A 14,237-nucleotide genomic window follows, 5' to 3' on the forward strand; every position below is an offset into this window, starting at 1 on the left:
TGGATAGAAAAAGGTCTGTGAGGGAAGGAAAAGGCAAGGGCCCAGGTGCAGTGGGTGTTTGGGACCTGGGATGGGTTCCCACCTGGGAATGGTGAGGACATGGCACATAGTCCCCATGGGCTTGGGGGCCTGTGGCCAAGTGGGAAGTCGTTGATGCTGCCTATCATCACCCTATAGAGTTAGCATTGGCATTCTCATTGTCCAAGGGACTGTGTGTCAAGTAAGTTGAAGACACAAAAAGTTACTTCCCAGGCAACTTGGTTCTATGGAAGTCTAAATGAGCATCTTCACACAAGAACATCTGCCCCGGTTACTTCTAAAGAAGCCCTGAGCGTATGCATAGGGGTAGTCAGAATGACAGTAACCATTTGGGCTGGTTGGGAAGCATTTTGATATGGTAGAAGGGACGTGAAAGTAATTTGATTTTACTAATTCTCATGTTGGTTTCACCACCAAACTGGATCTTTGGATGAGTCACGTCACTTCTCCACGCATGTGTATTTATTATGAGAAACAGGGATTCTAATCCTCACCTCGCAGGATGGGACTCCTGCCCTTTGGTCAGAGGAAACTACTTGGCCACTTCAACCACCATGCCCACCCATGGAAGGAAGGCCTAGGTTGTTGAGGGGTGGGCAGGGATGCCTACCCAGAACACCCCATGAGCCAATAAAACCAATAGAGGGATGGGAGATGTCCCAGGAAGATCACTCTCATGTGCTCTCTTAAAAGTCCAGGAAGATAGTCTCTCTCTTGTGGTGAAGGTTCAGGGTCTCCTTTCTTTTCATAGGATCCAGCTGATGCAGTATGTCATCTACGGAATTGCGTCCTTTTTCTTCTTATACGGGATCATTCTGTTGGCAGAAGGCTTTTACACTACAAGTGCAGTGAAGGAACTGCACGGTGAGTTTAAAACCACCGCCTGTGGCCGATGCATCAGTGGAATGGTGAGTACCATCTCTGAGAACACTAGCCGCCGTCCCACGAGAGCTGTGTTGTGACGTGTTTGTTTTGATTAGGTGAAAGCTGTGGTCTGGACAGTTGTGTGGACAGACCATGCCCAAATCTTATCTTTACCAACACAAAGCTAGAAACCAGAAATCCTTCGACATGTTGATGATAAATGAAAAGATTTGGCTGGTGGCACTTAATCAAATGGTTCCCTTATCATTGTACAAGTATTACTAGTGATATCCACCACCACCATCCCCATAGAAAGTTTTCAGTATGGAAGGAGCTAATATTCATATTATCTGATGTCTTCTTTTTTTGGTTTTGAATATGGATTGTGACCATAAAGATTTACATGCTGCCATAAATTGTCACAGTCAGAATGGGAATGTTTACCAAGTTACTTCCTGTGCAAAATGCTAGTCTTTGTCAGTTACGGGGCTGCAGACTTCAAGGAGCTTATAGTCTAAGCCAAGGGTCAGCAGACTACAACCTGGGAGCCAAATCTGCCTGCTTTTGTGTGGTCCATGAACTAAGAATGGGTTTTCCATTGATAAATGGTTCACCACCAACAAAAGAAGACGATTTCATGACATGACAGAATACCCTGGCTAGGCAGTGAGGGGGAGGAATGTGGCCTCTTGAAGACTTGGGCTGCATGAGGAGGGGGAGAGTCAGTCAGATACTGGGGCGGGGGGGGGGCTTTCGGAGAACTCTGGGCTGAAGACAACTGAACGACAGAAATGGACAAGTTTGCACGGAGATGTGGGAACAGGGTAGAACTCAGGGCTCTCAACGTCTAGTCAGAAGCAGAAGAAAAGAAACAAATGTGGTCAATTCAGGAAGAGTGGCTGGAGAGGAAAATAGTTATCCCAGAGCTCAAAGGAGGAAGAGGAAATGACCAGGGAGATACTACCAAAGGGCCCAGATAAATTTGAGGAAACCTCAGGGCCTGTCTGCAGGTCCTTGAAATGCTTATGTAATGCCACCAGTGTAGCTTGGGGCTCTTGTGCAGGGCGCTGCCGCTGCAGATTGTCTGCTGCTATCTGTGCTCCCCACAGATGTTGTTGCTGTTAGCGGCCACTGGTTTGCCCCTGACTCAGGACGACCCCATGCGCAACAGTGATACGAGACCTGGCCCTGTGTCAACCCGATGATCAGTTGTAGAGCAGATCAGTTGTGACTCCTAGGGCTTTCCTTGGCTGATTCTCAGGAGTAGATTACCAGGTTTTCCTTCCTAGTCCGTCTTAGTCAGGAAATGCCACTGAACGCTGTTCAGCATCCTAGCCATGATGGACGGGTGGCTAACCCTAGGGTTAGGTTAAGTTAGGGTTAGCTGAGCATGAGCTGTGTTAGTAGATGAATGAAATCCAGGTCTGCTCCACCGAGGCAAGAATTCTACCTCTGAACAGACATGTTAAGTGCCACCAAGTCGGTTCCAAATTCATAGCAACCTTGGATAGGATTTCCGAGGAGGGGTGGGTGAATTTGAACTGCCAACCTTGTGGTCCAGTGCATCATCCCACAGCTCCACGACCACTCAATACTACCTCACAACCAAACACAGGTCATAAATGCAATCGAGTCTGTCTGAGACCAGAGCCACAAGAAGACGGTGGTGTTAAAGAGTTCCATGAAGCTCTGCCTTTCAGCACGTGTGGGCACAGCTTGAGTATTTGCTTTCCACCCCACACCTGCTGGCAATGGTCCTTTTCTTGAAGGACACCATTTGTAAGACTTCAGAGTAGCCAGTAGGGCTGGAGCCCTGTCTGGACCCCTTGCAAATCCCTCTATTTTCCTGTGGCTGCTTGAGTAAGAACACACAGCATATGCTCGTGTAGACACCCCTCCCGGGGACCGACAATCTCTTCATAGAGAGCCTCACTTGGTGCTATTTCTGGAAACCATGTTCCTCAAAGAATCAATGGACAGAGCAGAAACCTTGCCCAGCTGATGCTTTGAGCAACTCCATTCTTGGCCGAGTAGAGCCTCTCCAGTCTTCAAATCCAAGTAGGATACTTGGTTTGGCTTGGCTCTCTCAGCTTAAGTTCATAAACCAGCCACCTGACTGAATGGAAGACTCAGGAGAGTTAGCTATACATCAGTGAAGCTGTCATTAAAAAGACGAGGATGCAGTGACAGCCACACTGGGAGTGGCTACTGCCGCAGGTGGGGGAGGAGACAACTGTAGTAGAAAACTTGACTGTAGGAACAGAGGGAAATTAACAACAGAAAGTGCAAAGGCCTTGACAGATTTAAAATGACACCTTTCCTCTTCACTTGTGCTCAAGTTCTAGGGGGGAAAAAAAGGCCCAATTTTTGCCAGTGCCCTGATAGCATTTATTTTGGAACACTTTAGTATCATGCTTGGTAAAGACGGCCAGAAAAAGAAGACCTTCAGTGAGATGAACTGACCCATTCACTGCAACAATGGGTCAAACATGGCAGCGATTGTGAAGAGAGGACAGGAATAGGGAGTGCTTCCTTCTACTGTTTGTTGGTTCGCTCTGAGTTGGGGAACAGTATCTGATTGCACTTTAGGTAGATAGTGCTACCACGTGTGCCTGCCTGCCAGTGAAGGCTTTTGTGCTGCTACAATCAATGCTAAACAGGTTCAGCAGATCTCACCCAGGAAGAAAGGCTTGGAGATGAACCTCTGGAAATCAGCCAGTGAAAAAAAATCGGATGGTCCGATCCACAACTGAGCGTGGCGCTGGCGTGGAACTAGGCAGTGTTTCCTTCCATTGTCTGTGGGATTTCTGGGAGCTTAAACTTGACCTGGTGGGCACTGAGATGGGCCTGCAATTTGGAGTGGTGCTGGAGGAGGAAAGGGTGGAGATACACTAGGGGGGCGCTGGAAGGCCTCCCCCACTCCATTCTCAGTGGCACAGCCCGCTTTATATGGTGAATGTATGTGATTCCACTCGAGGAAAGGCCTTGGAGAGCGTCCACTTCATTATTGAGTCCTGCACCATCTTCCCTTCTGCCTCACACGCTGGGACCATGGCACTGACTTGCCTGGGAGCCTATGAGGAAGACGTAGGACTCGTGAGGGCTGACGGGTGGGCTGGAGAAACATACTGATGACTGCAGGGGGCGCAGTTGTGCAATGTGGAGGCAGACAAGTGAGTGGTCCTGTGCTGTTTCCCAGCAGGGAGAGCACAGTGCTCTTGGAGCCTCCCAGTGGCTAGTCCTGTATGGAACTCCTTTACCTAGTCACTGACAGGATGCAGGAGACCACTGTGGGGAGGGAAGGGCGCCACTGGTCTTCCCTCTGGAGCCCTGAGCATGGTGCAGGGTGGGAATGGCTTGTCAAGGCAAAGAAAACCCTTCTTCTGCAAGTATGTGTGGCAATGCTAAAAGAAAATCCAGATCTCTTCTGAAGAGAAAGACAAGGGAACCTTAGTCTATAGTGGTGGCCTGTTGGCATTGGGTAAGGAGGTGGCGACATTGCACAGGCCTCTCTCTGAGGGGGCTTTACAGAGTTCACGGACAGTTCTGTCATCTCTCAGTTCCAGCTTTCCATGAATGTTTTGATGCCCCCTTTTATTCTGGAGAAATACCAATACTTCCAAAAATGTCAGTGTTTTCAAATTCAGGTGAAAAGGTGACCTGTTCTTGCAGTTTTCTGGGGTGACCAGCAGGAGGTACCCTGTTTGAGCCTGACACCATTGTTTAGGTATATGCCATGTGAAGAGGTAGGTGGGATCTCCAGGTGTTTACCACCAGCTTCAAAAAAATGATGCTAAGTGAGGAGCCCTCCAAACTCACGCCCACATGCATTGTGGGTGCACATTTTATATATAAATACCAGGACATTTTTGAAGTTGCCTTTCAAAGTTCTGAGATTTGGTAGTCAAGATGGAAGATTGTGAAGAAAGTACAACGGTATGATTCTGTTCTGCTTGAACTTGCCCACGGCAACGTGTGGGTGAACATGAGGGTTTGGGGTTTTTTTTCACACTCCACCAATGAGTTGCTTGCAAAGTGGCTGTGACTTTTAAAGACTAAAAAAAAGCTAGAGAGATGAGAAAGGCTAGCTTGAACTTTTAAATTTCACAAGCTCATGAAAGGAGCCAAGCTTGTTTCCTGTAGCCCTTACTCTTTTCTGTGATGCCCCCCACACCCGTTATGTATAGCATCAGCAATTCTGGTAACATTGGTATGAAGCTGTAATTCAGTACCATGGGAAGACATCCATGGACTCCATGTTAAATAGGATGCTGATTTTTCGCAGTGCATGTTTAGAAGAAGCACCATGTGACAGGTCCCGTCACTAATTTACTTTGTGACCTTGGACAAGTGTTATCACCTCCTTAGTCTCCCCTTAACACAGGACCCCAAAAGTCCAAGCAGTTGCTTCTAGCATTAACATGCTAGGATCCTCTCATCAGTTGCCACCGAGTTGACTCCAACACCAGGCCTTTCTTCTGAGGTACCAGGCCTTTCTTCTGAGGTACCACTGGTTGAACTCAAACACCGCTCCATTCAGATAGCTACTGAGTAATGGTTTGCACCGCCCAGGGACGGCTCTAGGCCTATAGTTATGAAGAGTTTGAATTCCAGTCCCCAGCCACCAGCTTTCCGTACCTATGGTAGATCGCTCCATCCTCTGAGTCCCTCCCATGGGTTCGGTATCGTGCCCAGAGACGGATCATCATTCCTTTCAAGGACTGCAACTTAAGTTTGAGTGACGGGTCTTCTTCCTCTCCTTCTCGGCTTAGTTCATTTTCCTCACCTATGTGCTCGGAGTGGCGTGGCTGGGTGTCTTCGGTTTCTCTGCTGTGCCCGTGTTCATGTTCTATAACATTTGGTCAACCTGTGAGCTCATCAAGTCACCACACACCAATGGGACGGCAAGCGTGGAGCAGATCTGTGTGGATATCCGGCAATACGGTACTCACTTTAAATCCCAATGAATTTGTCGCCTCTTGTGCTTGTATGTGCCTGAGCCTCAATTATGTGTTGTTACCAAAATCACTCTGCCTATCCTCGGATGGTATCAGTTTGCCTCAATCTTTTCAGTTTTTACCACCTAACTTCCCTTCCAAAATATTGACGAATAACTGAATTATAGACGTATAACTGAATCATAATGGAAGTAATTTGCATGCCCAACTCTTTTTGGTTTGGGCCAATGGCTTAAATTTTGTGTTATCATTAGTTCCAGAGGCGTTTTAAAGTCATCAGAATGTCCCCCTTTGGCAGCCGTCCTGGCGACCCTGAATAGGGTTTCCAAGGCTGTAAATCTTTATGGAAGCAGAAAGCCTCCTCTTTGTCCCACAGAGGAACTGATAGATCTGAACTACTGACCAGCAGTAGCAGCCCAACTTGTAACCACTTCACTACCAGAGTCCCTTGGACAAGCCTTCAATTAAATTGGGATTCTTCTACCCTATCAGGCGAGAGAATTCGGGGTTTAATTGGTGCTGCTAGTCAGGGTGAAGTCTTGGTAGGATAAGCCCCGCCCCCCCTACAGTGTTGCTGTGAGACCAAACCCACTCGACAGCACTGAGTCAGGGTGGGAGGAAGCACGAAGAGTGAACCAGGGAAAAGTGCTTTTTATCACATTTGAAAAAGAAATGCCTGCCCTTTCAAAACTTCACTGTTGAGAGACAGCTTTTTGTTTTTCCTGTGAGAATTATCCTCAACCTCTTCCCTTACAGCGTAATCCAAACCATTCCAAAACTACTCGTCAGGTCAGTCTCATGTCCTAAAGCCCAATAGTTGGCAACAATGTTCTTTAGCACCGATTAACAGTAGATGTATGTTGAATTCGAAAAAGTTTATCATTGTCCATTTCCGTCACTTTTCACCAAAAAAGATTCATTATCTGTTGTTGTTGTTAAAGTGCCATCGAGTCGGTTCTGACCCATAGCAACCCTGGATAGGGTTTCCGAGGAGCAGCTGGTGAGCTTGAACCACCAACTTTGCAGTTCAAATGGCTTTGAAGTCTGGCACATTAACCCACAGCACCACACCAGAACTCATCGAGTAATCATCTTTTTAATCTCATCTGCCCTGGTGTGGTGCAGCAGGATAAGCACTGGACATCAAGGTCAGTTTGGACCCTAAGATCAGTGGTTCAAACTTACCAGCCACTCCTCGGAGTCGCAACTGATTACACGGCCCTTAACATATTTGCCCTAGTGCAGCGCTGTAGGATCAACAGTAGACTGCTAACCGCAAGATCAGAGGTTCAAACACACCAGCTGCTCCTCGGAAACTCTGTACAGGGTCCCCATGAGTCCTGGTGTGGCAGTGGACTGCTAACCACAGATTGGCAGTTCCAATCCACCAGCCACTCCTTGGAAATACTGTCCAGGGTCCCTATGAGTTATGACTGACTCAGTGACACTTAATGAGTTGATGGCAGTGAGTTCAGGTTTTTAAACGCATTCAAACTGGCTCGCACTAAAATTCTACTGGGGTTCCCTTTGCAGGTATCATTCCTTGGAATGCTTTCCCAGGAAAAATTTGTGGTTCTGCCCTAGAGAACATCTGCAACACCAGTGAGGTAAACTGGGCCACAGGGCTCCTCCACCCCTCTCTTCATAAACAAGGCTGAGAACATTCTCCTAGGTAGAAGAGAGAGAGAGAGCTGCCTCCAATGCTACTGATTAAGGATAGCTCTTTTGTTCAGTCTTTAGGACCAAACACTATCACCTTTCAGCCATTTTTCACTGGCAAAAGTTGCCATTTCATAGGGTACATCGAATTTGTTGAGTCGTTAGGAATTGGTGGTTTGTCTTTTGGTAATAATTTGGGAGTGATCCCAAACCCAGAAATCTGGAAGAATATCTAGATTCTTCTCTTTCCCCTTCAGGAAGTTTTTCAAAGTACAAAGAACATATGTCACATAACAAACGTAATGACTTTTCTTAGAAAAAAATTCCCCTGAATTTGCTTTAACTCCTAGAAATTAAGGCAGTTAATAAATCCACAGGGATTTTGGTGTTAATTTCTCATCCATCCTTAAATTGACAGTAAATCTTTTAACACTTTAAAATCTCTGAGCTCTAGAATTATTCTTTAGTCATTGGCTTCTAATGGTTTAGAAAAGACCTTTCTCGGATGGACTGTAGGAGTTTGAATACTTAACAGGATCCTAAGGTACTCTGGGAAGAGTAATGAGTGCAAGAAGTTATTAGCTCCTACTCAAATTGGCTATGGATTTGGCGCAAAGCAGGGACTCCTAACATTTGGGCAGTCAAGGAGGGAACATTACAATGCACTGATAGCTGAGATCCAGCCCCTGGGAGTCTGATTAGACTGTTCTGGGTGCGGCCTGGGCATCAGAAAGTCATCCAGGTTAGCCTGTACCCAGCCTTGCAGAGAACTGCTGCTAGAAGTGGCGGTCCCCAGGCCAGGGAGGTAGGCCATTTCCTTCTGCGTCTCGGTCTCATGCTCACGTCCGTGCTCTGTTCCTTCGTAGTTCTACATGTCCTATCACCTGTTCATTGTGGCCTGTGCAGGAGCTGGGGCCACCGTCATTGCCCTGGTGAGTAACAGCCCCCGGGCTGCCCCTAATCTAGTGCCCCCTCCTCCCTCCAGTCTCTGTCATGACAGATTTCCCTTACAGCTCTTACCAGCCTCGGCTCACTAGCACCTGTGAAAACGTAGCACACGCTCAGGTCGGCAGGAAGTAAGTGTACTAGTTGGCTGGCCCGGCCCAGGTTGTAGGTGATGACATTTGGATTCGGTGAAAAGGAGAGGAGGGTACCAGCCAGGTACCTGAAGCGCCTGTTGACTAGGGCTAGCGGACTGCTTTGTTGCATTCAGCCCTTAGTGCCAGAACTTCAAAATGGACAGATACTCTCACTGAGACACTGCCCATTTCCCTTGCCAAGAAGTCCTAACTTCCAAGTAGAAATAGTCACCTGTATATACACACATACACATATATGTGCATGTATGTGGATATGTTTGAGGCCTGGGTTTGTGATTTGAAGAAATCCAACAAAGAATGGGAGAGTGTCTTAGAAAACCATTTCTTCTCAAGTCCATGAAAACTAACCGCCCCCCTTTTCGGTAGCCACCTATCCGGGTTGTTGTTTTCAGCCGGCACCAGGCAAGGAGAAGGGGGGAGCTGAGGCAGCTGACTGGGCTGGTGGGGGAAGATTGGGGTGGAGGGGTGTCAGGGGATAAGGCATCTAGAAGCACCTTTCCCTTGCCGTGGTCCCAGCTCTCCATCTTGTTCCTAGAGCCCAGCGAAGTCATTTGGTAAACACACACTGACTCTGAGGCCATGTAGGGGGAGCTGCCCCCCTGCCGTTGTGTGGATAATGGGGAGGATAGTCCTGACTGCCTGTCTCACCGCCCTGTTTTGTTCTCTTCCACCAGCTGATCTACATGATGGCTACTACCTATAACTATGCCGTTTTGAAGTTTAAGAGTCGGGAAGATTGCTGCACTAAGTTCTAAATTGTCTAAGGCTGATAAGGAGCTTTTTAGCAAGCTATCTATCCTCTGTAGTGTGAAGTCTCCCTGACCCCCTAGACTAAAGCAGAGCAAGGTTTCTGCAGCCACGTTAGAGTCACTTGTACATAGCTTTAGTAAACTCATTTTCGCCCGGTAGCGTTAATACTGTACCTGAGTTACCCAGTACTGAGACCTGGCTATATTCATATGTCGAAAGGATCAGTTATTTACTGATGCTAGTGAAAGCCATGGTGAGAGAGAAAGCTGATTTTCTTGAACATAAACTCTGAGCAGTCGCTCTAAAATGCAGTATTAAAAAACTTCTGACTGCCTGCCTCTTCCATTAACTCTGCTTGATCCATAACCACTGTCGGCAGTGAGGATGAAAGTGGAGAACCGTGTTAGTGTTTTCTGTCAGATTTTTGCAAATTTGTATTTAAAAACAAAACAAAAACATCATTACATAACTCCTGATCCAATTAAGGCCACTTAATAGGAGCCCGGTGACAATTGGAAGACAAATACCCCCTTTCGTGCAATGTGGATTTTTGTACTCACCACCATTATTCCTTTTAGAATGAGCCCCTTTAGAGCATTGTGTTTGTTGAACGGTAACTGATCCCTTACTCTTCTAGCCAGTTCCCAAACTGCACGTAAGACTTTACTGGGAAAAGAAGTTGTACCTGGATGGGAATGTCTCAAACACGTTGAGAAGGAAATATGAACTGTGTCAGGAACTGGAGATGTAGATTAATTTTGCAGTAAATGCTGAGGAACATGAACGAGAGAGAAGTGTTTGCCACATCAACTGTCAAGAGTGATAATGAGGATTATTACGTTTTGTGAAACGCAGTACGGGCAGTTAGCCAATTGAAAACTAGTTCTACTACAAAACGTGTTAACCCAAAGACTGCATGCTTTGCTTGCTAGTTCTTAATTTTGGTTTTTACATTCATTTAATTTTCCCATGTTAAATATGTAGTTTAAAAACAACAACGAGCTATTTACCCAAAATAAACAATGCTCACACTTTTAGGCCTTTGGGGAAATTGATTTTCATCCACAGGTAGAAAAAAGATCTGTGCACTCCACTTGTTTAAAATAAAACTACGTGTTTCAGACTTTTGTACTAGTCTTTGACATTAATTACTCTCAAATGATAAAAAGCACCTTCTCGTATAATTTTAGTTTTTTGCTTTTTCCTAACAGTAACTTGGGCCATTTTCTTTTTATAAAGTTCATTGTATGTTTGTAGACTAACTTTTCTTCGGCCTCTTAATAATGAAGCAAAGGAGTAGAGCATGCTTTCAGTCTCTGACCCCTCTGACGGCAGAATGAGTATTAATCCCCTGTAACCTCGCTCCCTTTCCAAGTGCAGCCCGTCTAATGTGACTGACTAGCCGCTTGCTTTGCCTTCTGACATGCTCACTAGCCATCATGCTCACCCTTCTTTTCCAGATCCACTTCCTCATGATACTGTCTTCTAACTGGGCTTACTTAAAGGATGCAAGCAAAATGCAGGCTTACCAGGATATCAAAGCAAAGGAAGACCAGGAACTGCAAGATATCCAGTCTCGGTCAAAAGAGCAACTCAATTCTTACACATAAGTGCTTGCCAGAGTATTTCCGCCGGAGAATTGACAGCTCTGACCAGTCAGCAGACAGCTGCTCAGCAGCACAGATGTGTGTCCCACCAAACAAACCCCGGTACAAGTCCAAACCCTTCACTGTCTGTCTCAAGCTGCTGGGGTGCATTTCTAGGAAAGCCTTCCAGCGGGTAAATCTTTTCCTTCAAAACAAACAGATCTGGGAGGTTTTACGTCAGCCATTTTAAAAGGCAACACTTTGACAAAATGATGGGTCCATCCTTTTGAAATTTGTGGCAGGTTCATCCTTGGGGCTAGAGCAATTGTACCCGGGACAGGCCATTGGGGTGAGTCATGCTCCTTGATGGGGACCAGTGACGTGCCACATCAAGGGATGTGACCGTGAACCCCCACATGCCACCTATCCTCAAATCAGTCTACCGAGAGACAGCAAATAAAATGGAGGGTCCATTTCTGACGTGCTTTCTCAACAATTGACCTCCATACCCCTGAAGTCCCGACTACATTCATTTCCTGTGCAGATCACACTTACACTTTTCAATAATGTCTGAGGAGCCTAGGTTCTGACTCATTGACAAGGCTCCCCAGAATCGAATCTATGACGGATTCCATTTTAATAAAACAGTAATGACCTAGTAGTCACTCTCATTCTGTTAGATCTAAGTGTCAGCTCTGTCTTAAATTTGTATTTAGGAGACCCTAATTTAAATTTGTATTTAGGAGACCCTAATTTAAATTTGTATTTAGGAGACCCTAATTCCTTCACAGAATTTTGCTCCATTGATGTTTTTATTAAGAAGTGTTACCTTATTAAAATGACCACCACCCAACACCATTCTGAAGTGGTCTGAATGAGTTTACAATTTCATACCAAGGATCTGAAACCGAATTACAAACAGGCCACAGACCTCCTACTTTTATAGACTTGACTACTTCAGTAATTTAAATGAGGGTATTTATTTCTTTTCATATCTAAATCTTTCCTGGGATAATAAAGTTCAACGAGAAAACTGCTTGAGTTTAAGCCATTTGCAACAGAAACTTGCCTTCTACATCATGTGCTCCAGAACATTCCATGACTCTCTAGGTATTGGGTGTTAGTGATGGTAAACTTTGTGTTGTTCTTTCTGAGATGATACATATTAACTGTCAGGTACATCAGTGCTTTTCTAAGGGGCTGCATTATATAGTTAACAATGTATATTCATGTTAAGAGTTAACTTGTGGTTTGGCTGTTTCCTGGATTTTCAAACCTATACGTGTGCAGAAATGTATTCAAATGAAAGGAAGCATACCTTTATCGAGATGCTATTAAAATTGATCTTCCTCCAGAATGAGTTCATTTGGATCTTTTTTTAATTTTTTTTTCCCTTTGTGGTTAATGCCTAAACGCCTACTTGGAACTTGTTTGGTTTTCTGATTGGGAGAAGCACTCTTCTGTTAGGGCTCCGTTGTTCCGGAATAGCTTAGTGTTCTCTTTCCCTGTTGCATGACACATTTCAATATTTTCCCCAGCAGTGGAGGTGCTGTGAGCGTCCCGTGTTCTCCTTGGAGAGACAATGTTTAAAGCCTAATTTTCCTTTTCTAACTCTGGTAGAGTGCCAGGAACTTTGGAAAGTTTTGTTTAAGTAGTCTAATATTTTTTATGTCAAGAGCATTACATTTTGCTATGTATAAATTTTTGTAACCTAACAGTGAATCAATATTTTCTATCAGTGCCAAGGGCTTCCTGTAGTTCTATTCAAGTGTTACAATAAATATTTGGAGATAAGAGTCAAATACCCTGTGTGTGGTTATTTTGAAGGTCTCTGTAGGTGGAAATTATTGTGGATGTACTGAGTGAGAGGCAGGAAAATGAAAGCTTCACTCACTTGCCTTTTTACCAAACAGAAATCCATCTTCTTTTTTCCTCAGTACGTTGTGACTCTGAAACCCTACGCATATTCGTGATCGCACAGTTGCCTGGAAATCAAGCCCGTTAAGAAATGGCTGCAGGTTTCCTTGCTGACAAAAATAATAAAATCTTGTATTAAGCAAGAGAAAAATAATATAACCCACACCAGGCTGTATTTTGCATCAAGCATAGCATTAGCACTTTCCAGTTCTGTAGAGAAAGCACAGAATTTTTCTGGCTAGTTCCAACAAATAAAAGCCATATACTTAGGGGATTCGCCCAGGGAACAGGGAAAAGCCGATGCAGTGGAGATGTTTGTGTAAGGGTCCATGTCCCTTTGGTGGTTTCACAAACCCAAACCATAGCAAGCCTATCAGAAAGGTAGACTCAGGTATACACAAAATCTATCTACATCTAACAGTAACTCTCTACAAAGCAGAGGTGACTGACCGTCAGCATGATTGTACACATGACTGTACACAGGGTTTTCCCCCATCTCTTCATTTGAATTACCTGTCACCATTTCCACATGGACTCCAGATTGTCACACTTGACCACACAAACTCGGACAATCCAGAATCCAGTAATTGTTAAAAGTGGCATTCCACTGTCAACAAGTCGATTCTGACTCATAGCAACCCTTTCTAAGGTTTCTGAGACTGTAAATCTTTAGGGAAGCACACAACCTCATCTTTTGTCCACGGAGTAGCTAGTGGGTTTGAACTACTGACCTTGCAGTTAGCAGCCCAATGCTTAACCCACCCCACCGCCTTACCAGGTGGGTCAAGTGGATGTAAAATACTAGGTTAAGAGCAACATGCCGTCTCTTTTAACTGAAAGAAATCATGCCACCAAACACTACAAGAGGATGAATTTCCATTTCTAGAGTTCATGCCCTGTGACACTTAGAAGAGATGAAAATAAAACATCGAAGACTCCAGGGGAGGTGCCTACTCATTTAAAATCTAACGCGTGAAAATACCTAAGTGCATTCCTGAAATGACCAAAAGATTCCACAGCAATACATTAAGAAAATTCCTTTTAGGGCTTTTACATGGTATGATTGTCATAACAGCATAGGGCCAACCCGCTTTGGTAGAGGTATCTTAAATGATGGTGGTGGTGGTTAAGTGGTGTCGAGTCAGTTCTGACCCATAGTGACCCTGTACAGGGCTTCTGAGGAGCAGCTAGTGGTGAGCTTAAATTGCCGACCTCACGGTTCAAACTGACATTGCAGTCCAGCTCATTAACCCACAGCGTCAGAGCAGAGTTAATGTAGTCTCTCAAATGCTTGTAAAAATTTACATGTTATACTTACAGAAATTGTTCCAAAATGAATACTGGAATGAATGCAATTATATGAG

General features: G+C 45.1%; 1 protein-coding gene across 3 annotated transcripts in view; it reads left to right on the top strand.

The window, feature by feature from the left end:
* GPM6B (glycoprotein M6B) overlaps positions 1-11,164 on the top strand; it is a 43,024-nt gene extending 31,860 nt beyond the window's left edge. Inside the window, exons 4-8 of one of the 3 annotated variants that reach the window (XM_006835621.1) lie at positions 791-947; positions 5,676-5,847; positions 7,395-7,468; positions 8,387-8,452; positions 10,831-10,980. In XM_006835621.1, the coding sequence (XP_006835684.1) occupies positions 791-947; positions 5,676-5,847; positions 7,395-7,468; positions 8,387-8,452; positions 10,831-10,980 (619 nt within the window). Of the gene's footprint in view, positions 1-790; positions 948-5,675; positions 5,848-7,394; positions 7,469-8,386; positions 8,453-9,294; positions 9,570-10,830 lie in introns of those variants that run through there. The other 2 variants (XM_006835623.1, XM_006835622.1) reach the window with 2 other exon arrangements.
* Positions 11,165-14,237: the final 3,073 nt, after the last annotated feature.

The sequence above is a fragment of the Chrysochloris asiatica genome, unplaced genomic scaffold (genome assembly GCF_000296735.1).
Source record: "Chrysochloris asiatica unplaced genomic scaffold, ChrAsi1.0 scaffold00018, whole genome shotgun sequence".
Classification (NCBI taxonomy): domain Eukaryota; kingdom Metazoa; phylum Chordata; class Mammalia; order Afrosoricida; family Chrysochloridae; genus Chrysochloris; species Chrysochloris asiatica.